Source organism: Coregonus clupeaformis, chromosome 16, assembly GCF_020615455.1.
Source record: "Coregonus clupeaformis isolate EN_2021a chromosome 16, ASM2061545v1, whole genome shotgun sequence".
Lineage (NCBI taxonomy): Eukaryota > Metazoa > Chordata > Actinopteri > Salmoniformes > Salmonidae > Coregonus > Coregonus clupeaformis.
Window position 1 is genome coordinate 35,978,863 of NC_059207.1, and position 26,365 is coordinate 36,005,227.

At 42.1% G+C, this 26,365-nt stretch overlaps 2 protein-coding genes across 3 annotated transcripts in view; both read right to left on the reverse strand.

Moving 5' to 3' along the window:
- LOC121584812 (beta-centractin) overlaps positions 1–8,625 on the reverse strand; it is a 29,344-nt gene extending 20,719 nt beyond the window's left edge. The window contains exons 1-2 of the mRNA XM_041900945.2: positions 8,400–8,625; positions 1,135–1,199 (exon numbers count right to left, since the gene is read on the reverse strand). Of these exons, the coding sequence (XP_041756879.1) occupies positions 1,135–1,199; positions 8,400–8,447 (113 nt within the window). The 5' untranslated portion in view covers positions 8,448–8,625. The remainder of the gene's footprint in view (positions 1–1,134; positions 1,200–8,399) is intronic.
- A 3,235-nt stretch (positions 8,626–11,860) lies between these two features.
- On the reverse strand, positions 11,861–19,604 carry LOC121584811 (neuropeptide Y receptor type 1-like). 2 transcript variants are annotated; one of them, XM_041900943.2, is made up of 2 exons: positions 19,538–19,604; positions 11,861–16,111 (listed from the first exon to the last, which is right to left on the reverse strand). In XM_041900943.2, exon 2 carries the CDS (start codon positions 15,927–15,929, stop codon positions 14,817–14,819), a length of 1,113 nt encoding a protein of 370 aa, XP_041756877.1. In that variant the 5' UTR covers positions 15,930–16,111; positions 19,538–19,604; the 3' UTR covers positions 11,861–14,816. The 2 variants fall into 2 exon arrangements, with proteins under 2 accessions (XP_041756877.1, XP_041756878.1); XM_041900944.2 differs by lacking the exon at positions 19,538–19,604 and adding an exon at positions 18,854–19,013.
- Between the last annotated feature and the right edge of the window lie 6,761 nt (positions 19,605–26,365).

Sequence of the window (26,365 nt, forward strand, 5' to 3'; positions counted from 1 at the left end):
GTGTAGATTTGGGCTTGTGTTTTAGGTTATTGTCCTGCTGAAAGATGAATTAATCTCCTAGTGTCTGGTGGAAAGCAGACTGAACCAGGTTTTCCTCTAGGATTTTGCCTGTGCTTAGCTTCATTGCGTTTCTTTTTTATCCTGAAAAACTCCCCAGTCCTTAATGATTACAAGCATAACCATTATATGATGCAGCCACCACTATGCTTGAAAATGTTGTATTGGATTTGCCCCAAACATAACACTTTGTATTCAGGACAAAAAGTTAATTGCTTTGCCACATTATTTGCAGTAATACTTGAGTGCCTTGATGCAAACAGGATGCATGTTTTTAACTATTTTTATTCTGTACAGGCTTCCTTCTTTTGTGGTTAGTTTTGTGGAGTAACTACAATGTTGTTGATCCATCTTCAGTTTTCTCCTATCACAGACATTACATTCTGTAACTGTTTTAAAGTCACCATTGGCCTCATGGTGAAATCCCTGAGCGGTTTCCTTCCTCTCCGGCAACTGAGTTAGGAAGGACGCCTGTATCTTTGTAGTGACTGGGTATATTGATACACCATCCAAAGTGTAATTAATAACTTCACCATGCTCAAAGATATTCAACGTCTGTTTTATTGATATTTTTACCCATCTTCTTTGCAAGGCACTAGAAAACATCCCTGGTCTTTGCGGTTTTATCTGTGTTTGAAGTTCACTGCTCGACTGAGGGACTTTACAGATGATTGTATGTGTGGGGTACAGAAATGAGGTAGTCATTCAAAAATCATGTTAAACACTATTATTGCACACAGAGTCCATGCAACTTTGAGTATTATGTGACTTGTTAATAAAACATGTACTCCTGAACTTATTTAGGCTTGCCATAACAAAGGGGTTGAATACTTATTGACTCAAGACATTTCAGCTTTTCATTTTAAATTAATTTGTAAAAATTTATAAAAACATAATTTCATTTTGACATGTATTTATTGTATTTAAGCAAATGACCAACAAATATCAATTGAATCCATTTTACATTCAGGCTGTAACAACCAAATGTGGAAAAAGTCAAGGATGTGAATAATTTTTGAAGGCACTGTAGGTATTTCATATTATAGTGTTGAGATGGCTAAAGGTGTGTGATCTTACTAGTTTGGGAAGCAGTATTTGGGGATCTGGTCTCCTGCAAAACCAGCTTTAACAACACCAGAGCCCTGAAAGAGAAAGTAAGAAAATCCAAATGTAGCCCCTTGCAGGCTAGCTACATAAATTAACTAATTTATTATAGAGACTGAGGGTGTCTCTGACACCAACTGTTCATCTTGTTTGTACAGTGATATCATTCAGTAGTCATGAGACAGTGCTGAGGGGAAAACACCAGCACACGGGCATCCTATTAACTACTGTATCTAATCAGACCCCAATATCGGAAGTAAAAAATATCCTGTTCCTTCTGTTGTTCATCACAATTATTGTACTCTAATGCTTGATTGCGGTCAGCAACACAATGATGCATAAGTAAATTACGCTTTCTTTAATTTCACAATGATGCTGATATCAAGTAGCCTGGAGCGGAAACTGATAATAATCTAGCCTAGATGATGAGCTAATTTGCCACCGAAGATTAACTAATTTCCTCATTCATGTCCTTTCTTTCATAGCTAACGTCTTCTTAATTATAGCTGGCTAGTTAGCTAGCTAGCTCACCCTGACAAGCAAGATAATAGCTAATGTTTCAGACTGTGAGCTCTCCCTAGTTAGCATAGGGATGAGGATGGGTTGCAACCGTCCGTTAGCTAACTGTTAGCTATAGGTTAGCTTGGTTACCACCTGCATTCCCATCTGCTATGGTATATTATAGCTAGCTAGCTAGACTAAATTACTGACTGACTGATGAGCAAAACTTGTCCAGGGCTTCAGCAAATATATTTGTATCTCTCTGGCTTTAGCTAATTTACCTAAATGTTCCATTCGCACAAAAAGCTTATTTCTCTCTCTCTCTGTTAGTGGGAATTTCTAATTTGCCAAGATAATCCATCCACCTGACAGGTATGGCATATCAAGAACCTGATTAAACAGAATGATCATTACACATGTAGGTGCACCTTGTGCTGGGAACAATAAAAGGCCACTAAAATGTGCAGTTTTGTCACACAACACAATGTTACGAATGTCTCAAATTGAGGAAGCATGCAATTCGCATGCTGACTGCAGGAATATCCACCAGAGCTGTTGCCAGATAACTGAATGTTCGTGTAACCACGCCAGCCCAGGACCTCCACATCCAGCTTCTTCAACTGCGGGATCATCTAAGACCAGCCACCCGTACAGCTGATGAAACGGTGGGTTTGCACAACCGAAGAATTTCTGCACAAACTGTCAGAAACCGTCTAAGGGAAGCTCATCTGCGTGCTCATCGTTCTCACCAGGGTCTTGACCTGAACGCAGTTCGGCGTCGTAACCGACATTGGTGGGCAAATGCTCACCTTCGATTGCCACTGGCACGCTGGAGAAGTGTGCTCTTCACGGATGAATCCCGATTTCAACTGTACTGGGCAGATGGCAGACAGAGTGTATGGCATCGTGTGGGCGAGCGGTTTGCTGATGTCAACGTTGTGAACAGAGTGCCCCATGGTGGCGGTGGGGTTATGGTATGGGCAGGACAACGAACACGATTGCATTTTATCGATGGCAATTTGAATGCACAGAGATACCGTGACGAGATCCTGAGGCCCATTGTCGTGTCATTCATCTGCCGCCATCACCTCATGTTTCAGCCTAATAATGCATGGCCCCATGTCGCAAGGATCTGTACGCAATTCCTGGAAGATGAACATGTCCCAGTTCTTACATGGCCTTTATACTCAGCAGACATGTCACCCATTGAGCATGTTTGGGATGCTCTGGATCGATATGTACAACAGCTTGTTCTAGTTCCCGCCAATATCCAGCAACTATGCTCAGCCACTGAAGAAGAGTGGGACAACATGCCACAAGCCACAATCAACAGCCTGATCAACTCTGCGAAGGAGATGTGTCGCGCTGCATTAGGCAAACGGTGATCATACCAGACATGGACTGGTATTCTGATCCACGCCCCTACCTTTTTTTTTAAGGTGTCTGTGACCAACAGATGCATGGCAAGGGGACTGGGAATATGGCAGAATACAAACAGTGTAACTACTCACTCCTCAAGGCAATTAAACAGGCAAAACATCAGTATAGAGACAACGGCTCAGACACGAGACGTATGTGGCAGGGTCTACAGACAATCATGGACTACAAAAGGAAAACCAGCCACGTCACCGACACCGACGTCTTGCTTCCAGACAAGCTAAACACCTTCTTCGCCCGCTTTGAGGATAACACAGTGCCACCGACGTGGCCCACTACCAAGGACAGTGGGCTCTCCTTCTCCGTGGCTGACGTGAGTAAGACATTTAAGCATGTTAACCCCCGCAAGGCTGCCGGCCCAGACGGCCCCCTCCTGTACTCCCTGTTCACCCATGACTGTGTGACCAAGCACGCCTCCAACTCAATCATCAAGTTTGCAGACGACACAACAGTAGTAGGCTTGATTACCAACAATGACGAGACAGCCTACAGGGAGGAGGTGAGGACTCTGGGAGTGTGGTGCCAGGAAAATAACATTGGGGCAAAGTTAGATAGATAGGACACAACAGCCTATCTATTTACATTTTAGTCATTTAGCAGACGCTCTTATCCAGAGCGACTTACAGTTAGTGAGTGCATACATTTTCATACTGGCCCCCCGTGGGAATCGAACCCACAACCCTGGCGTTGCAAGCGCCATGCTCTACCAACTGAGCTAAACGGGCTCTATCTATCTATTTTAAGCCAACATATTCAGACTGAGTCAGGGACGAGACAAAGATTGAACTCACTCATAACCTCTCACTCAACGTCAACAAAACAAAGGAGATGATCGTGGACTTCAGGAAACAGCAGAGGGTGCACCCACCAACCCACATCGACGGGACCGCAGTGGAGAAGGTGGAAAGCTTCAAGTTCCTTGGCGTACACATCACTGACAAACTGAAATGGTCCACCCACGCAGACAGTGTGGTGAAGAAGGCGCAACAGAGCCTCTTCAACCTCAGGAGGCTGAAGAAATTTGGCTTGGCACCTAAAACCCTCAGAAGGTTTTACAGATGCACAATTGAGAGCATCCTGTCGGGCTGCATCACCGCCTGGTATGGCAACTGCACCGCCCGCAACCGCAGCACTCTCCAGAGGGTGGTGCGGTCTGCCAAACGCATTACCGGGGGGGAAAATACCCGCCCTCCAGGACACCTACAGCACCCGATGTCACAGGAAGGCCAAAAAGATCATCAAGGACATCAACCACCCGAGCCACTGTCTGTTCACCCCGCTATCATCCAGAAGGCGAGGTCAATACAGGTGCATCAAAGCTGGGACAGAGAGACTGAAAAACAGCTTCTATCTCAAGGCCATCAGACTGTTAAATAGCCATCACTAGCACATTAGAGGCTGCTGCTGCCTATTGAAATCACTGGCCATTTTAAGAAATGGAATACTAGTCACTTTAATCATGTTTACATATCTTGCATTACTCATCTCATATGTACAGTGGGGAGAACAAGTATTTGATACACTGCCGATTTTGCAGGTTTTCCTACTTACAAAGCATGTAGAGGTCTGTAATTTTTATCATAGGTACACTTCAACTGTGAGAGATGGAATCTAAAACAAAAATCCATAAAATCACATTGTATGACTTTTAAGTAATTAATTTGCATTTTATTGCATGACATAAGTATTTGATACATCAGAAAAGCAGAACTTTTTTAATATTTGGTACAGAAACCTTTGTTTGCAATTACAGAGATCATACGTTTCCTGTAGGTCTTGACCAGGTTTGCACACACTGCAGCAGGGGTTTTGGCCCACTCTTCCATACAGACCTTCTCCAGATCCTTCAGGTTTCGGGGCTGTCGCTGGGCAATACAGACTTTCAGCTCCCTCCAAAGATGTTCTATTGGGTTCAGGTCTGGAGACTGGCTAGGCCACTCCAGGACCTTGAGATGCTTCTTACGGAGCCACTCCTTAGTTGCCCTGGCTGTGTGTTTTGGGTCGTTGTCATGCTGGAAGACCCAGCCACGACTCATCTTCAATGCTCTTACTGAGGGAAGGAGGTTGTTGGCCAAGATCTCGCAATACATGGCCCCATCCATCCTCCCCTCAATACGGTGCAGTCGACCTGTCCCCTTTGCAGAAAAGCATCCCCAAAGAATGATGTTTCCACCTCCATGCTTCAGGGTTGGGATGGTGTTCTTGGGTTGTACTCATCCTTCTTCTTCCTCCAAACACAACGAGTGGAGTTTAGACCAAAAAGCTATATTTTTGTCTCATCAGACCACATGACCTTCTCCCATTCCTCCTCTGGATCATCCAGATGGTCACTGGCAAACTTCAGACGGGCCTGGACATGCGCTGGCTTGAGCAGGGGGACCTTGCGTGCGCTGCAGGATTTTAATCCATGACGGCGTAGTGTGTTACTAATGGTTTTCTTTGAGACTGTGGTCCCAGCTCTCTTCAGGTCATTGACCAGGTCCTGCCGTGTAGTTCTGGGCTGATCCCTCACCTTCCTCATGATCATTGATGCCCCACTAGGTGAGATCTTGCATGGAGCCCCAGACCGAGGGTGATTGACCGTCATCTTGAACTTCTTCCATTTTCTAATAATTGCGCCAACAGTTGTTGCCTTCTCACCAAGCTGCTTGCCTATTGTCCTATAGCCCATCCCAGCCTTGTGCAGGTCTACAATTTTATCCCTGATGTCCTTACACAGCTCTCTGGTCTTGGCCATTGTGGAGAGGTTGGAGTCTGTTTGATTGAGTGTGTGGACAGGTGTCTTTTATACAGGTAACGAGTTCAAACAGGTGCAGTTAATACAGGTAATGAGTGGAGATCAGGAGGGCTTCTTAAAGAAAAACGAACAGGTCTGTGAGAGCCATAATTCTTACTGGTTGGTAGGTGATCAAATACTTATGTCATGCAATAAAATGCAAATTAATTACTTAAAAATCATACAATGTGATTTTCTGGATTTTTGTTTTAGATTATGTCTCTCACAGTTGAAGTGTACCTATATTAAAAAATACAGACCTCTACATGCTTTGTAAGTAGGAAAACCTGCAAAATTGGCAGTGTATCAAATACTTGTTCTCCCCACTGTATATACTGTACTCTATAATATTCTACTGTATCTTAGTCCATGCCGCTCTGTCATTGCTCGTCCATATATGTATATATTCTTAACTCCATTCCTTACTTAGATTTGTGTGTATTGGTTATAAATTATGTTGTGAAGTTGTTAGATATTACTGCACTGTCGGAGCACAAGCATTTCGCTACACCCGCAATAACATCTGCTAAACACATGTATGTGACAAATAAAATGTAATATCTGTATTCCAAGTCATGTGAAATCCATTGATTAGGGCCTACTGAATTTATTTCAATTGACTGATTTCCTTATATCTTTGAAACCGTTGCATGTTGCATTTATATTTTTGATCCGTGTAGCTATCTATGATAAAAAGATTGTGGGGGCTGTTTTGTTAGACTTCAGTGCGGCTTTTGACATTATCGATCATAGTCTGTCGCTGGAAAAACTTGTGTTATGGCTTTACACCCCCTGCTATATTGTGGATAAAGAGTTACCTGTCTAACAAAACACAGAGGTTGTTCTTTAATGGAAGCCTCTCCAACAAAATCCAGGTAGAATCAGGAATTCCCCAGGGCAGCTGTCTAGGCCCCTTACTTTTTTCAATCTTTACTAACGACATGCCACTGGCTTTGAGTAAAGCCAGTGTGTATATTTATGCGGATGACTCAACACTATACACGTCTGCTACCACAGTGACTGAAATGACAGCAACACTTAATAAAGAGCTGCAGTTAGTTTCAGAATGGGTGGCAAGGAATAAGTTAGTCCTAAATATTTCAAAAACTAAAAGCATTGTATTTGGGACAAATCATTCACTAAACCCTAAACCTCAACTAAATCTTGTAATGAATAATGTGGAAATTGAGCAAGTTGAGGAGACTAAATTGCTTGGAGTAACCCTGGATTGTAAACTGTCATGGTCAAAACATATTGATACAACAGTAGCTAGGATGGGGAGAAGTCTGTCTATAATAAAGCGCTGCTCTGCATTCTTAACAGCACTATCAACAAGGCAGGTCCTACAGGCCCTAAATTTGGTCGCACCTGGACTACTGTTCAGTCGTGTGGTCAGGTGCCACAAAGCGGGACTTAGGAAAATTGCAATTGGCTCAGAACAGGGCAGCACGGCTGGCCCTTGGATGTACACAGAGAGCTAACATTAATAATATATATGTCAATCTCTCCTGGCTCAAAGTGGAGGAGAGATCGACTTCATCACTACTTGTATTTATGAGAGGTATTGACATGTTGAATGCACCGAGCTGTCTGTTTGAACTACTGGAACACCCATGCATACCCCACAAAACATGCCAACAGAGGTCTCTTCACAGTCCCCAAGTCCAGAACAGACTATGGGAGGCGCACAGTACTACATAGAGCCATGACTACATGGAACTCTATTCCACATCAAGTAACTCATGCCGGCAGTAAAATTAGATTGAAAAAACAGATAAAAATACACCTTATGGAACAGCGGGGACTGTGAAGCAATACAAACATAGACACACGCATACAAACACAAGATAACATAAGCACATGTACACATGGATTTTCTGTTATAGATATGTGGTAGTAGAGTAGAGGCCTGAGGGCACACACTTAATATGTTGTGTAATCTATTATGAATGTATTGTAATGTTTTTTAAATGTATAACTGCCTTAATTTTGCTGGACCCCAGGAAGAGTATTAATGGGGATCCATAATAAATACAAATCTTGCCAATAAAATAAGGTTTGCAAAAGATGGCTGTTTTTTCCCCTACTAACACTGACTTTGCTGATACTAACGTTAGTTACTTAGTTAGCTAGCACGTTTATTGAGGTAAATGAAGATACTTAGCTAAGTTATAGTACTAGCTATATGACTGAGATATGTGGTTGTCCCACCCAGCTAGTTATCTAATGAATGAACTAACAGTAACGGTGGCTAAATCGTTCTGGATAAGAGCACAGACAATATAGCTAGCCATTTGATAAGAGCGTCTGCTAAATGACTGAAATGTAAATGTAGCTACTGTAACGTTAAGCAGCTAACTAGCTAGCTACCTAGTGTTAGCTAGCTATCTAGTTAACAGGTATAAACAAGACAACGACCACATTGAACCGCAGACTAACGTTAGCGAGTGATCCATTTATTTTTGACTAACGTTAGCTAGCTTTATTTACAAATTATGTTTGCGAGTTAACTAACGTTACTTACATTATCAATCACCACAGGCTGATTTGCTATTATATCGTAGGACTCCATGGTGATACAACGAGCTATCCGCCCTTTCACTCTTTAATTAATCCTGTTTTCCTAGCTAGCATGCAATTTCGTCTGGTGGTGTTCAGCGGTGGAGACGCGCAATGCTGAAGAAAGAAAATGTATGTATAGAGCTGCTCAACTATAATAGCTAATAGCGCACACTCTACATTTTATATTTCTATATGCAACGTTTTGTTTTGCCGTGTTGTTGACGTCAATGTACAGCCACACAAGCCAATCGCAAGCCATTGTGAAAGGTTGCATATAGACGTTGATGCTACAACTGAATTTACGACCACAACGTTGCAAAACGTTGAAAAAATATTTTGGTCTGGGTAACCTCTTTTAGATACACTGTGACTAGACGTTCTTCTTTTTATACACTTTAAAATATTAAAGGAAGGTCAGCTATTTGTACACCATGTTACTAGAATTTATGTCAGTAGATTAGTTAGGCCTACCTCAAAGATACAAATGTGTTCAAACCCATGCAATTACCAGTTATGACTGACACAATATCATTTTTATTTTATTTTATCTGATATCTCCATACACATTGAAAAAAAACCTATGAAAAATCTGCAAAGAATCTATGTTGCTGATACTAACGTTAGTTACTTAGTTAGCTAGCACGTGGTCCTCTGTAGCTCAATCGGTAGAGCATGGCGCTTGTAACGCCAGGGTAGTGGGTTCGATCCCCGGGACCACCCATATGTAAAAATGTATGCACACATGACTGTAAGTCGCTTTGGATAAAAGCGTCTGCTAAATGGCATATTATTATTATTATTATGTTTCGATTTGGCAACACCACCACCAGATGGCACTGAAATACAACGTGGAATGTGGGACTTTACAATTTGCTGTAGAGTGCCATTCTTTCTTCTGGGAACGTAAGTAAGATTACAAATTTGATTTTTCACTTTTCCAAATTGCAGATGTATCATTCAGGCCATTATTTTGTCAAATAATATAAGCCTACTTTGAGAATTTAGAGGAGAGTATTAATAACTGTAAGAAACATTTGCTAAAACAGGCTATATTAAGAGTCCAAATGGCATTGGTTATTACATTTACATTTACATTTTAGTCATTTAGCAGACGCTCTTATCCAGAGCGACTTACATGCTCTTTTAGTCTGACTGACAGATTCAATTTACTTTACATTAGTTATTATTTCTACTCTTCACGTTTTGCATGGACCAATGCACTCAACCTGCTTTTCCTTTCAAACACTTCTTGTAAAAAGTAATGAGATGGATCTCATTTTCTCTGTGAGTATACAGCCAGCCACCAGAGCAGTTAGTACAGTAGGAGAGAGTATCTGTATCCTTTGGTGGACACCCTATCACTAATGAGATGTCTGCTAAACCAATCTCAAGACTTTCACACAGACATAAATGTCCTTGTCTGAAACTTCTTTCTTAATCAGTCTGTAAGGCATATTATGGTGTTTTAACACCATCTACAGTGGGAGAATGTAACCTCGTGTCGATGAGACTACCAACAAATTAACCTTGGCCTAGAGATAATTGTTTTTCCCCAGAGGGCTTTGTAACAATTTGACTTACCACCCACCATTAGAGGTGGCATGCCCCTAATGATTTCTGAAAGGGCACTGATGGCCAGATCTAACAACTTTTAATTAATCACTAGTCAAACATGCTATCTTGTAAATGTTTTATCCTACAAATTCATAACATTACGGGAGGATGAGCTTCTGTCCTCTGATACCTTTGTCAAGTCTTCAAGCTCAACAGAGAGATATGTTGGAGAACAGTGGAGGTAAGCAGATCACTGTCATCACTGGTGCCAGTTAATCTTAAAAGTGCAGCAGCTTGGACTGGCTTTTCTGTCATAGAGGGTCCAATGAGAGAGGAGATAGACAGTGCTCTTCAGTAACTAGGCAACCACAGCATAATAATAAAGATGAGAAAATAGAAGTGCTGAATAGACAGAGAGTTAGAAGGTGCTGTGGCACAATGGTTGGCAATCAAGTTGTGATTTCTGTAATTTAATGTTGTAGTTTTATCCTGATCAGTTACAGGTGGGTAGGGATCCATAAAAGGTCCATAAATGAAGGCCAAGACCTGCCACAGTCAAATGCCACCCCTGTGGGGAAATGAGACTCATCAAGTGGCAGCTGCTTTCAACTGTCATTACCCCTAATACACAACACAAAGAGACAAGACAATTTTGACTAGAATATGAGGTTTATATTACGATTTTGTGTTTGCAGAGACACAGATGAGTCTTTCTGCTATAGCATAATCTTGAGATGAGTGTGATGATCTCTGAAAATGATTTATGTGGCAGATGGATGGAAAGCAAAGGTTATCTTACAAATGTCCTTGTGTTCCATTCGTCATAACAGATCTATTGGCATCATTTTCCCCCAAGCAACTAAAGCTATCAGAGCAGCCAGGGCATAAGGGCATCAGGAAATACCTAATAAAAGGATATGGCATTAGGACAATTCAATAGCAACATGGAGGAACTGGTAAATATGGACTGAGCCAATATGTGAGTATGACCCCAGGTGACTGTTTCAATGCAGCCACACGTTCTTGCATGTCTAATACCAGGGTTAGAATTCAAGAGGGCATAGCTGCTTTATATGACCTATTCAACTGACAAGAACAAAAGAGAATACACTTCAAATCCCTCTATTTTTCTTCCACAGAAGTGAGGTTACACACAGGCCAATGTGACTTTGCTCTGTGACCACAACAGGTATTAGTGGGAATTCATTAACATTTGAACATATGGCATTTGACTGGATGATCCCTACTGTTTCAGACTGAAGGATGGGTGGACTAGTGCAGGCTTCCTACATCCCATTCCTCATGTGTTTAGAAATATGTTGTGTACCAGCTCCAATAAGGAAAACAGACAGTGTGGTTTTGTTTCATCACTTTACTTGGTTTCAAAATACCCACATAACCCTATCATTTAACATACACACACTTTCCATAACTATCCTTGACAGTCCACAGAAAACATTTTCATCTTAGCAAACTGTTTACAGGGCAAATGCAGATTCGGCTTATTTGGAAGTATCTATAGTGGCCCCAACAGGACAAGTGATAAGAAAAAGAAACCCCAGAATTGATACAGATTTCTGTTTCTGGGAGAAAATATGTGAGACTCTTGAAAAAGAATGTCAAACTCAACTCTGTAATCATGTCTCACTGAAGAACACAGAATGTGTTCATCTGTGAATTATGAATAACTTATGAATTCGCTTTTTTACAGCATATGTTGTCTCATAATAATTGTATAGGTGAGGGATTGATAGTGAGAGGAGTAAGGGGGAGGAATAGAATGCTTGCGAATCTGAAAATTATATTCTTGACTGTATTTGTGTGTTTGTGACTGGTGAGTGAGTGAGTGAGTGAGTGAGTGAGTGAGTGAGTGAGTGAGTGAGTGAGTGAGTGAGTGAGTGAGTGAGTGAGTGAATGAGTGAGTGAGAGAGTAATTGAGTGACAGGGAGTGGAAACAGAATAGAAAAAGATACCAAATAAGAATAGATAAACTTAATAGAAATGGATACAGTATACAGTTTTGTGAAATGTTTACTGCTTAGTCACAAATGGTCATTAACACCCTATATAAACAATAATAAGGTTGGGTGGATCTGATCCATGTCTGGACATTATTTGCACCTGAGCTATCCTGTATAGAAACCATATCATGTATCACTTAACCTGTGTAGCCTCTTGACAACAAGGAACATTTCATTATAGTCAACCTTAAATATAAATATTTTCATATACAGATCTCACCCATTTCCCATTGGTAGTGATATTAATTTACAGGTATGGGTCACACAGTCTTACTTCAACATTGTCTGCTCATGTTTAAGCACATAAACACTTTCCCTTTGGGGTGTTGATATCATTTACTAGACTGCTGGAATTTAAGCTAGTAGAAAATGTGTTATGTCGCCATGGAGTACACCACCGAATAAAATGTACTATTTTGTGAAGGATTCACACTCTAAATCATAATGAAATACATTGGGAAAAGGAAAAAATGCTGATAGACATTACTTTGATATATCTAAGAGCACCTGCAGAATAAAAAAACAAACATGAAATGCAATAAAACACTTTTTTCTTTTCTTTTTTTAAACAGAATCTTCTGTATAGCTACTGTAACATCTATTGGCATTATAACCTTTTCTTTAATAAAGATTAACCCTGCAGAAAGGAATACATAGAATGTAGAACACTTTATCTGGCTTCTAAAAGCTCATTGCTAACTACCCAGTAAACAGAGAACGTTCTTCAGACATTGGCTAAAATTAAGCAGAGCCATATATTTAAATATATGTATCTGACAAAATGTTAATTATCCAAAGTTATGACCTCACATTATGAAAATGTTCTAGAAATGTTCTGATCATTTTTTTTTTTTAAAGAAAGGCAGCCATCTTACAAATATGGCCTGATATTTGAACTACTTACTGTTTATTTTACCCTGCAAAACAAAGAATAATAAGGAAAGATTGCACACATTCATGAATGAGTTACAGTGTGGTCATATTGGATAATCATTCTTGCAACTGCCCAAGCGGAATGGCTGAAAATATGTTTACGTGAGTAGATTAGAGGGGAAACAGATGGAAATTATGAATGATTGATTTCCATTTATATTATAAACCAATTTTCCCACATTGCAATACAAGAGACATATCAAGTACCATATACACCATGCAGGGCTAAACAAGGCGCCAGATCTATTGCTGTGCATACAAAGACTCAGTGGACCTCAGTGAGAGAGCAAGGATATACAGTAGGATATTATTCCATGTGCTGCAGTCATAGAGTACAGAGTGTATTCATTTACTGCCCCTTTTCTTTTGTTATATGGCCCTAGATGTATGGTTGCTGCATGGCACATTTTATTATCAAAGTCAGCCACTAGCACAGTAATTTATTTGGCAGTAAACCTTGGTGGGAACAAAACATGTCTGTGACAGGTACTGTGCTTTAAATCACTAGTTTTCAATGTCAGTCCTTGTCAAAGTTGCGTTTCAATACAAATTCCATAACTTTATTCTGTCATTGGTCTGTTTACAAACAAAACAATTCTGAGAACTTTATTGACATGGTGTGATCTTAGCCAAGTCATTTGCCGGTGTAAAGATCACATGATTCCTATCTTTGAAGGAAATCATTAACAAATGCTTTTGGAGAACTATCCCTTTAAACCCACATCAATATCACAAATGAACCATTGGAAGTGGTTAGCACTTGGCATCCCTTAACATGCATATTCCATGAGTCTCTGCATGAGGGAAGGAATTGCACTAAGGAGGGTTGAAAGGATAGCGAATTCTGTAAAAACACAGCTATAGCAGGAGCTATCCATGATCCAGGATTAACAGGAGTAAAATGTGAGAAAAGCACAATCTGAAAATCTCACATTATTCAAACATGACTTTGTGAGTGGAACCCAAGAGGAGTCAAAGCTCAATTTAAAAATCCATCAATTATAGTAGATTTTAAAGACTTTTGTGCTGCCATGCAAGTTTGACTATCACTACAACACATTTGACTACACTCTATAGCAGTGGTAGTCAAACCTTTCAAGCAGGTACCCAATTTGTTTGGCCAGAATTTCTGGTGACCCCACCCCAAATCTAATGACAACCTTAAAATCGGTAAATTTCTATTTTTACATCAACAAATAACTTTCAATTAATTTTCATCAACTTATCAAAATTAAGAGAATCAATAAATACATTAACTCATTACAATGTTATTTTTCAAATTATCTTCCTAAAAAAAAGGTATATTGTAATATAATAATAATATATGCCATTTAGCAGGTGCTTTTATCCAAAGCGACTTACATTCATGCGTGCATTCATATTGTCTATACATATTGTCCAATACATTAATCTTTACTCTTACTTTTTTGGTGCATTTTAATTTTTTTAAATCCCTGCGACCCCACCCCAACTTTGAATGCCACTGCTCTATAGAGACCCAAATAATACATTGAAATAGTATGATGGTGTAAAGCACACCTTTTACTCCACAGTGCTTACAGTGAAGAAGACCTTTGAACCGTCATAAACTCATCGACTTCCTCTAAGGTGTAAAACCACATACCTAATTGAGGACACTGTAAAATGTCTCTTGAGGCACCGTGTTCTCTTACTTTCACGTTTCTCTCCATTCTCACTGAAGAGGTCAATCATTGATTGCTAAGACACAAAACATTCACGTGACTAATTTGAACAACCCCTGTCAACCCTTGCTCCAGCATAATGCTGAGCAAGACAAACTTCAATGGATGGTCAAGACAATGGGGATTGAAGTTCTATACTTTCTCTCTCCCTTTCTGAATGGGTCAGGACTATACATTCATGCTAATCGATCCTTTGCTCAAGATCGACCCCTTAGTGACCTCTGTGCTGACAATAGAGAGAGGGAAGCTTTCATAACTCTCTGGTGCCCCCCAGCAGCGGCAGCGGTATAGGGTAGATTTGAGCTCTTTCTGGAAGTTACTGTTGAGAAAGCCATAGATGATGGGGTTGACACAGGTAGAGGCCATGGCTGTGAGGTGGCAGGCAGAGAAGATGATGTCATGCTGGCAGGATGGGATGGCCTGGTGGTTCCAGTCAAACACGGTGTTGAAGATGTTGAGCGGGAGCCAGCAGAGGGCAAACACTGCCACGATGGAGGCCAACATGGCATTGATCCTCTTTGACCCCTTGGCCTTCTTCTGGCGGTTGTCCCGGGTTCGATCCACCATGTCTTTTCTCCGTCGGAGACGCAGGAAGATGCGCAGGTAGCAGACCAGGATGAGGATGAGGGGAAGGCAGTACTGGAAGAGCAGCAGGGAGGTGGTGTAGGCCAGTCGTTTGTGCTCTGAGGGCCACCGCTCCATACAGATGAAGTGGTCAGTGAAGGGATTGAAGGGGAGGCTAATGTTTTGGAAAGGACTGTTGGTGAGAATGTTGAAGGAGAGGAAAGGAAGAGAGATGAAGCAGGCCACCATCCAGGTGATGGCTACAGCCAGGTAGGAGTGGCCCACCACAGGCTTCCATCCAGTGGGGTGGATGATGAGTTGGTGGCGCTCCATGGCTATGAGGACCAGGGAGAAGACGGAGACTGTGACAGAGATGCACTGGACAAAGGGTGTGACCTTACAGAGTGCCTCCCCCAGGATCCAGCGGTCCATTAGGGTGTAGATGATGGTGACCGGCAGGCACACAATGCACATGAGGATGTCAGAAATTGACAGGTTGGCGATGAAGATGTTGGTGACGTTCCGCATCTCCATCTGCCGTGTGATGACAAACACCAGGCAGATGTTACCGATAAGGCCCACTGCAATCAGTGCGCTGTAGGCAACTATCAGGAAGGTGGTGCCACTCAGGGAGGTGGGGCACTCGTCTGTGTCCCCCCATGGCATCTCTTTCCACCAGGCGTGATGACTACTATTGTTCACATGGGACACCTCCATGCTAGAAGAAGTCAGAACTTATTTTGTAGACTGGGATCCAAATGTATTAGTATGTTGTTTCCCTCCACTTCAATATTATTTATCATATGTGTGTTTATTGTATATTTGAATTTGCTGGGGTTTTCATCATACCAGTACTCTTATTAATGGCTGGAACATTGATTGCAGTCTTTGTTTGCTGTCTGAAAGAGAAAACAACACTTATAAGATGAAATCCTTCACTGAGCTGATTTCCCAAATGTGAATGCAGTTATTGAATAAACCCAGGATAAATAAAGGACTTGTCTTTGCAACCATGTTAACTCCTGCTCTGAAAACTGTTAGATGCAGGAAAATACTTTAGGATCCACTTTAGGTAGTGTGTTTTTGAAGTAAAGATGAAAAATGTCAAACAATCTTGAAATGTAATGTAATCTTTGCTTTCTATAACATAGGTTCAATGGGTTCCACTTTGGTGCACACACAGTATACTCTGAAATAAATTGAAATATAGTAAGTGAGTAGATATGCCTATACATTTGAAATTGGTCAAAACAAAACTTAGCCTTGGCTATCACTGCAGTATTCATTCATCTTTGTTTAGGATCTTGAGACGCTTGTGTAAGCACTGAAATTCGATTTATTCGAGTAGACTATTGCAAACCAGAGGAGAATGACTGATGAGAGAGCTTCAAGAGGCAGTGACTGAAAAACATTCAAATGTATCCGCCTGTCTACTTGAGTACTAGTATTCATAACTAACGATGCATTAACACCATATCATCAAGCAAGCAGCATGGATGAACGCTGAAATGTGTTACCATCAAAAGGCCTCATGATATCATTTTGTCTCCCCATACCAAAAACAACCCGTTCCAACTCATTTCCATGACAATAACCATGTCAATGACATGCCATCAGAATGAAACATGAGAAGGTACTGAATGTCAAGGATAGAATCCTGCTGGGCCGCCTCAACTGGGTAGCATAGACAATGGATATATTTCTTCCTCTCTCACAATCCAAGAGCTAGATGTCTCCTGTGTGGAAAATTACTCCCCTTCTTTACTCTGTGTCTGACTATGACCTCAAGTGTATCACAAAGATTGACAGATGACTCCTCAAAGCTATCACAAAGGGTCAGCTGTCCTACAGCATAGGTACTGGTATATTATCCATTGACGTATGTATTTAACCCACCGCCACCTCCTGACTAATATGTGATGTGCAATACGACTGGACTCCAATTCCAAGGATGGCGAAAGACTTGAGGTGCAGGAAATAGGAAGGGGGAAAGGGGAAAGGGGGGCGGAGGTCAAGAGAAGGAAGCAGCACTGATTACCAGGATGTTTGGCCCAAGGCTACAACATTTATCCTGAGAGCAATTGGATAGGATTAATTTCACATCTTGGGAACTAGCAATTCAGGATAAGATCAGCATTCCATTCCAAAGACAACCCATGTTCTTTAACTGCAACAATATCAATTTCACAGTCAAAGCACAGCAAACTCTTGAGTTGAGATGAAATAACATATGGTAATTATTTTTATCCCCATCATCATTGACACTATTGTTACAGGATGTCCTTTCCCACCCATTGTGCATAAATGCACCTTTGAGATGATCAATTCAATATCTCTCATGTTTTTGCATCTACCTTTGATGGACCACAACAGATTGATATTCGGTGAGTAATGAAGTGATATTTTCTTCTAAATGAAGTAGCCTCCAGGTTCTTAGGATGATTATTATCACTTAGTTCAAGGCCCTGTGTGATTATAAGCTAGATAGAGACAGGCCTCTGTCTAATCAAACTTGAATAAACCACTTCTGCCTGGGGCTCAACCAGGGTTGTTTCTAATGATTAGGTTGACAGTCACACTGCATATTCTGTGATGATATATAGCCCTAACCGAAACATAATTACCAAATGGATGGTGTTTCATGTAGGATCCTTTATGTGGCTGAACTTCATGTACAAAACCCCAAGGCTCATTACATCAATGGTGCAGATTATCTATTGTAGAGCTTGTGATGGAGAGGGAACAGTTTATCAAACACATGCCAAATGCTGCCTTGTGGAGTTCAATTAAACAAACAATGCAATTGAATGGGCTAATAAAAGTGAGGCATACAGTACATCTGGACAAAATCTGCTACAAGAATCAATATGACTGGAATCGATTCAATGATGTGCTAGACTATTATATAACATCCTGTTAATGCCCCAGAATCCTATTTAAACCCATTAGGCCTATACTGTACAAAACAACTGAACTGTTTCACACATGTTGGTCTACATAATGAACTACTTATTAGCCTACTTAGTCCTCTTTAGTATGTGAAACATAAGGCTTCCACAACTTCAAGCAATTGCCAATATTCATAAGAGATTATACAAGTTATTATATGGACATATTGAGACACTTCCAGCAACAATGTATTGAATTTGCCACCACATGAAGCCATACATACAGTACCCTAAATATGTGTTGAAGATTGAAATTGGCATTATCTCAACTCTATGGTATTATATCCTGGCTATAGGTACCCAAAGAGATCTCATTGAACTAAAGCAAATATAGACAAGGGGTAATGAGAGGTGTCATGATGCAGATTAAGTTCTTGGAACCGTTTAGTTTAAGAGGCATGCAGAGTGAGTTAGCCTAAATATTCGATACAGAGTTTATCCTCTCATTGAACATCAATAGTGAATATTGTTTTTGAAGCATTAGTTAAAGCATTTGCTCAGTAATTAATGATCTTTGTCACAATGTTTCCTAATGTAATATAGCCCAACAAATATAATAGGCTGTATTCTAAATGGCATTATGGCAAAACAATTATTAAAATCCTGTCTGTTATAGCCTAAGCATATAGTTTATTATTATACCTAATAATTAGACCTAATGTGAGAATAAAAATAGAAAAGTCCGATTCTTACCCGCTTCGCTCAACGTTTTTCTAAATTTCACTGAGTTTTTCCTTGCCCCCCATTGACTATTCGAGAGCTAAGGTTCCATCTCATCTGCCAAATGATGCAGACGCACGAGGAATGCTCTTTCCCCCGAAACGATGAGCGACTCCCGCGGGTAGTTCGAGGCGCCGTGATCTAATAGGCAATAGCCGATCCGGCGCTCATACAGGTCTTCCGTTCAAGCGAATAACCGCATGAGTAAGGAGGCTAAAACAACATTTCCTCCCTAGTAGCCTACACCGGATATTACATTAATTATTAAGCCACAATTTATTGAGATAAACAAGTTCCCATTTTGAACATTGAAGCCACAAACAGGGTGACAGTATGATAAACCATCATGCCACTTCAAGTGGAATCTGAATAGGGGAAAAAATAAATTGTCTATTGTCTAATTTAGCAACCTATTAAATGCAATAAACGGCTTCAACATCTTATAGCCTATAATAGCTAGCGCAGTCTATCCCATGATAAATGTGCTTATCCCTTCAACTACACATCTGCTGCCCACAGCTGGAGAATACCATCTGAAAACCTAATTTAGGTCCCTTACTTTGCCCTTCACCATTCCTTGGTTTAATTATTAATTATTGCATAATTACAATGCTTTGAAAATAGATGTATAATGCATTGCCTATATTCTACGTTTACCGTTATTTTCTCCCCCTTTTCCGAACTTCACACTAAAGGTCTGGTCTGCTGGAGGAATCAATATTGGGAACCAAATCTCCACAGAAGAGATTTTATCAAGCATACACAGGAAGGTAGGAGGTGGCTTGTCGGCATCAAGCATAAAGCTGTCGCATGCTTCCCTCTCAAAACAGTTCGCGCATATAACAACATTTTGTGACGTTTTTGTTCGTTTTGGTGTTCGGCAGAGTTTTCTTCTTGAAGCAATTCAAAGTTCGGTAGCCGAAGTCTATTGCTGCCTTCACATGCTAGTTGGAACTCGGACATTTCTGACTTGGTAATTCGTTGAATGAGGCAGCTGATTAACTATAATCGAAAGTTTCCCAGTTTCCTAGTTCCGACTAGCAAGTGAATTCGGCATATGATGATTGCTCAACAGTACTACTCCTAGTAGAAGTGGGAACTATTGCTGCGTTCATGTGCTAGTCGGAACTAGGAAACTTGGAAATGTACAACTTGCTAATTGGTTGTAATTATACACGTGCCTTGTTCAACCAGTTAGCAAGTCGGACATTTCTGAGTTTCCTAGTTCTGACTAGCATGTGAATGCGGCGTATGGACGGGATTCTTCAATGAAGTGTTTGATGTCATTCAACAAGAGATTACTAGTTTTCATGCACATTTTGTTCACTTGAGAAATACTGCATCAAACATCTTAGTTAGATGTAAAATTGCGCACATAAGCCTTCCGAAAGGTTTGGTTCGGCTGGCGCCTAGCTGAACTCCAATAGGTGAACTGAATGAGAGCGCATAGCCTACTCCCTTAAAAGACCTTCGCTTGAAAAACGAGAAAAAGCGGCAATAGTACTGTTAGTCCATCTTGAGACACCGTAACCAAATCAAAATCAAATCAAGCTTTATTTATAAAGCACATTTCAGACAAAATGTGCTTCACAGGAAAAAATTAATAAAAACAATGAAATATTTTGGGAGCAGACACTGAAAAAACATGGTCTGTAGCTGGTTTTTCAGGTGGCAATTGGCTACTGTATACAGTATATACACAGCTAAATTAAAGCATCTAGCAACATCATGCCATTTGCCTGATGTCTCTCACCTTGAATTTAATTCTGCTGCTTTAACGATAGCTACATACGTGGAGAAGAAATGTCAGTTTGGCTGGAGCAATGTGGATGGGTAGCGATGTGTCATATGAATGTTTTTGGTCTCCTCTTCTCATTCAAAGCTAAGCAACAGCATGGATATATGGTGAATAAGTTAAAGGCTAGGGAAAAAAGTGTTGGCTATCGCACTCAACTGGTTAAAGTCGTCACATCCCATGCAGACAGGAATTCTGACCTCTCTGTTCCCATAGCATAGCTTCATATAGCCATCCCCCCAAATCCACCAGTTTCCCAGTGTTTTCCCAAAGGTCAATTAAACTAATACGAAAATATTACAGATTGTCATTCCTCCTCAATGCAAAAAATTTAGGAGGCTAGGTTTGAATTTGAGAATCACAGCTACCATGCCCACCTATATAGCCTACTGGTGTCAAACTGTGTATCACATCCTTCCTAATTGAAACAGCATCACAAGACATGATGACAGATCCTACAGGCTTTCACAAAGAAAACTATTTAATTGGGATTTTGCACTTGGTAAGCCAGAAGATGACAGGTTCTTACTGTCCCCATGCCCTTCACCCTAGAGAGGGATGTGAAGAGAAGGAGGACCTCCTGAATGAGTCAGATTGTGACTGACTGTGCTTGAAAACGAGACAGACAGAACATCCAAAGAGCCCTTTATGGACATTAACACACAGCATGGTGTTCGCATGGAGCGTGGACGCAGGTGTCATCTCCCTGAACAATTAGGTAATACACACATCGCTCATATTTAGGTTCCTGTTTCAGAACTGCTGTTTTCACAGGTAAAAAGTAAAACATCTGCACAATATTCTAAATATTTAGTGTACAAATTCAAAACGAGACACCAAAAATGTAATAGTGGCCAAACCGGAATTCTCAGGATAAACAGACTATTTTCTTTGACCATTAGGAAGAGAGTGAGTGTGCATGCTCCTTTGCCGGAGAAACCAGAGGCACTTGGGGACTTTGGGTCTATTTTGTCCCAATGAGCAAGCATTCAATACTCTCCAGTAATGGACTGCAGAGGACTACGGCTCTTCACACCTGTAACTCACATGACCATCCCTCCTTCCACACTATTTTTAACTGGCCTTGCTGTTAGGAAAGACAGACATGAAGGAACATTATTTCAGAACGAATCAAATATACGTTTTTCTGGGTGAAGGTCATAGTCTGAAACAGTGACTGTATGTACCGTTCTCTAAAATTTACTCTGAGCTTGATTGTAAAAGGTAATGGAAGGATGTCTTTACAGGGTGGATATTCTTTGTAATTCTGAAAGATAGAAAAGGGAGTAATTTGAAACCATGAAATGATCAAATACTGCAAGTAGGTTTTTGTACAGAGAAACATTAAGATATCTATGACAAAGACAAGGTTATGATAGATTTGATGAGCAGCCTTATACAGTGCATTCGGAAAGTATTCAGACCCCTTGACTTTTTCCACATTTTGTTACATTACAGCAGTATTGTAACATTTATTAAATTGTGTTTTTCCTCCATCAATCTACACACAATACCCCATAATGACAAAGCAAAAACATGTTTTTATAAAAAATAGAAAACTGAAATATCACATTTACAGTGAGGGAAAAAAGTATTTGATCCCCTGCTGATTTTGAATGTTTGCCCACTGACAAAGACATGATCAGTCTATTATTTTAATGGTAGGTTTATTTGAACAGTGAGAGACAGAATAACAACAACAACATCCAGAAAAACACGTCAAAAATGTTATAAATTGATTTGTATTTTAATGAGGGAAATAAGTATTTGACCCCTCTGCAAAACATGACTTAGTACTTGGTGGCAAAACCCTTGTTGGCAATCACAGAGGTCAGACGTTTCTTGTAGTTGGCCACCAGGTTTGCACACATCTCAGGAGGGATTTTGTCCCACTCCTCTTTGCAGATCTTCTCCAAGTCATTAAGGTTTCGAGGCTGACGTTTGGCAACTTGAACCCTCCACAGATTTTCTATGGGATTAAGGTCTGGAGACTGGCTAGGCCACTCCAGGACCTTAATGTGCTTCTTCTTGAGCCACTCCTTTGTTGCCTTGGCCATGTGTTTTTGATCATTGTCATACTGGAATACCCATCCACGACCCATTTTCAATGCCTTGGCTGAGGGAAGGAGGTTCTCACCCAAGATTTGACGGTACATGGCCCTGTCCATCGTCCCTTTGATGCGGTAAAGTTGTCCTGTCCCCTTAGCAGAAAAACACCCCCAAAGCATAATGTTTCCACCTCCCTGTTTGACGGTGGGAATGGTGTTCTTGGGGTCATAGGCAGCATTCCTCCTCCTCCAAACACGGCGAGTTTAGTTGATGCCAAAGAGCTCTTTTTTGGTCTCATCTGACCACAACACTTTTACCCAGTTCTCCTCTGAATCATTCAGATGTTCATTGGCAAACTTCAGACGGCCCTGTATATGTGCTTTCTTGAGCAGGAGGACCTTGCGAGCGCTGCAGGATTTCAGTCCTTCATGGCGTAGTGTGTTACCAATTGTTTTCTTGGTGACTATGGTCCCACCTGCCTTGATATCATTGACAAGATCCTCCCGTGTAGTTCTGGGCTGATTCTTCACCGTTCTCATGATCATTGCAACTCCACGAGGTGAGATCTTGCATGGAGCCCCAGGCCGAGGGAGATTAACAGTTATTTTGTGTTTATTCTTGCGAATAATCGCACCAACTGTTGTCACCTTCTCACCAAGCTGCTTGGCGATGGTCTTGTAGCCTATTCCAGCCTTGTGTAGGTCTACTATCTTGACCCTGACATCCTTGGAGAGCTCTTTGGTTTTGGCCATGGTGGAGAGTTTGGAATCTGATTGATTGATTGCTTCTGTGGACAGGTGTCTTTTATACAGGTAACAAGCTGAGATTAGGAGCACTCCCTTTAAGAGTGTGCTCCTAATCTCAGCTCGTTACCTGTGTAAAAGAGACCTGGGAGCCAGAAATCTTTCTGATTGAGAGGGGGTCAAATACTTATTTCCCTCATTAAACTGCAAATCAATTTATAACATTTTTGACATGCGTTTTTCTGGATATTTTTGTTGTTATTCTGTCTCTCACTGTTCAAATAAACCTACCATTAAAATTACAGACTGATAATTTCTTTGTCAGTGGGCAAACGTACAAAATCAGCAGGGGATCAAATACTTTTTTCCCTCACTGTACATAAGTATTCAGACCCTTTACTCAGTACTTTGTTGAAGCACCTTTGGCAGCGATTACAGCCTTGAGTCTTCTTGGGTATGACGCTACAAATTTGGCACACCTGTATTTGGGGAGTTTCTCCCATTCTTCTCTGCAGATCCTCTCAAGCTCTGTCAGGTTGGATGGGAAGCGTCACTGCACAGCTATTTTCAGGTATCTCCAGAGATGTTCGATCGGGTTCAAGTCCGGGCTCTGGCAGGGTCACTCAAGGACATTAAGAGACTTGTCCCGAAGCCACTCCTGCGTTGTCTTGGCTGTGTGGTTAGCGTCGTTGTCCTGTTGGAAGGTGAACCTTCGCCCCAGTCTCAGGTCCTGTGACGATCCCGGCTGTCTGAGTCGGGTCCTGTCTGGTGACTAGTGTTCCTGCTCGTATTCTCCAGTTTCCCGAGGGTTCGGGAACGCTCCGGGGAGCGCTCTGGTTTTCCGCACCTGCATCCCATCAGCAATCTGCACACCTGGTCCTGATCATCACCCTTCTTAGGCTCTGGGCCAACATCCAGTTCCTGCCGGATCGTTAGCCATGAACATCTCTCACCCGGAACCTTCACCCAACCTCTGCCTGATGGTCGGCGGCTGCCGAGCCAGTACCGGACCAACCACTGCACCCTCAACAACCCATCCACGCCACCCGCTCTGTTCCCTGGATTATTCAGCTTCACTCGGACTCTATAAATAAACACTCACCTTTGTCTCACGTACCGTGTCCTGGTCTGCTTCTGGGTTCTGGCTTAGTTAACCGTGACAGAACGATCCGGCCAGTAATGAACCCAGCGGACCTGGACTCTGTTCGCCATGCTATTACCCAGCAGGAGAAGATGTTGGGCTATCATAGCACGGTACTACAGGAGATCGCGTTGTCAGTTCGGAACCTTTCTACCGGTCTGACGGAGGTCCAGAACCAACGCAAGTGTCCGGTGGAGGATCCACTACCGGTTTCACCCATCTCGCCTGCCGCTTCTGAAGCTGTGTCCATCCGTGAGCCCAAGGTTCCGACGCCGGATAAGTATGAGGGAGAGCTGGGAAGATGCCGTTCCTTCCTTATGCAGTGTGGACTAGTGTTCGATCTACAGCCCTACTCTTATGCCACAGACAAGGCTAGGATAGCCTTTGTGATTGAGTTGCTGCGTGGTCGAGCGCTGGAGTGGGCTTCAGCCGTTTGGGAACGACAGGATCCCTGCATGGCTTCATACCAGGGGTTCACGGCCGAGATGAGGAAGCTCTTCGACCATTCCGTCCGAGGGAGGGACGCAGCTAGGCGCCTGTTTTCGCTTCGCCAAGGAACTCGCAGCGTGGCCGACTTCGTGATCGAGTTCAAGACGTTGGCGGTGGAGAGTGGGTGGAACGAGGAGTCTCTGCAAGCGGCCTTTTACCAGGGTCTGTCGGAGCAGCTCAAGGATGAGTTGATCTCCTATCCGGAGCCTAGTGACCTGGACAGCTTGGTAGCTTTGTCTATTCGGGTGGATAATCGAGTCCGAGAGCGAAGGAGGGAGAAGCAATGGGTTCCGTCCAACCGATTAGCTTCTCAGTTCCCAGTCGGGTCGGGTGGTGGACCAGAACACGTCGATCATTCTCCTCCACAATGGATTAGTGGAGAGGTCCCTCTCTCGATTCTGAACCCATGCAAGTGGGGGCGGCACGGGTTAACCAAGGAGGAGCGTCAACAGAGACGTCAGACCAACTGCTGCCTCTACTGTGGTAGCTCGGGACATTACATCTCCACCTGTTCCCGGCGGTCGTCAAACTGCCCGGCTCGCTAAAGTTGGGAGGACTTTTAGCGAGCCAGTTTCAACCTCTCAGTACCTCTGTCAGACCCCGTTTCCCGGCTACCCTTGTGAACAGGAATCAGAGCTTAGCGCTTAACGCTTTTATCGATTCAGGTGCCGATGGAAGCTTTCTTGATGCCGAGTTGGTGGAACAGCTGGGGCTTTCCAAGGAGCAATTGCCGGAAGCCATTGAAGCGACCACTCTGAACGGCAGTAGTCTGGCACGTATCACGATGAGGACTGAACCGGTTAAGATGCTGTTGTCGGGGAATCATTCTGAGATGATTTCATTCTTCATTCTGCCGTCTTCCCATGTTCCTCTGGTCCTTGGATACCCCTGGCTGAAGGAACACAATCCCACGTTCGATTGGGTGACGGGCAAGGTAACGAGTTGGAGCCTTGATTGTCATGCTAACTGTCTCAAGACTGCCTGCCCCCATTCGGTTCCCAGTCAGGTGATTGAGGCTAAACCCCCAGATTTGTCCCTGGTTCCCGAGACATATCACGATTTGGGGGAAGTTTTCAGTAAGCAGAAGGCTCTGTCACTCCCTCCCCACCGACCCTATGATTGTGCCATCAACCTGGTCCCTGGAGCTGTCTACCCCAAGGGAAGGTTATACAGTATCTCCCGACCTGAACGTGAGGCGTTGGAGACCTACATCAAGGAGTCCCTAGCTGCTGGTCTCGTCGCCCCTCGTCATCACCCCTGGGGGCAGG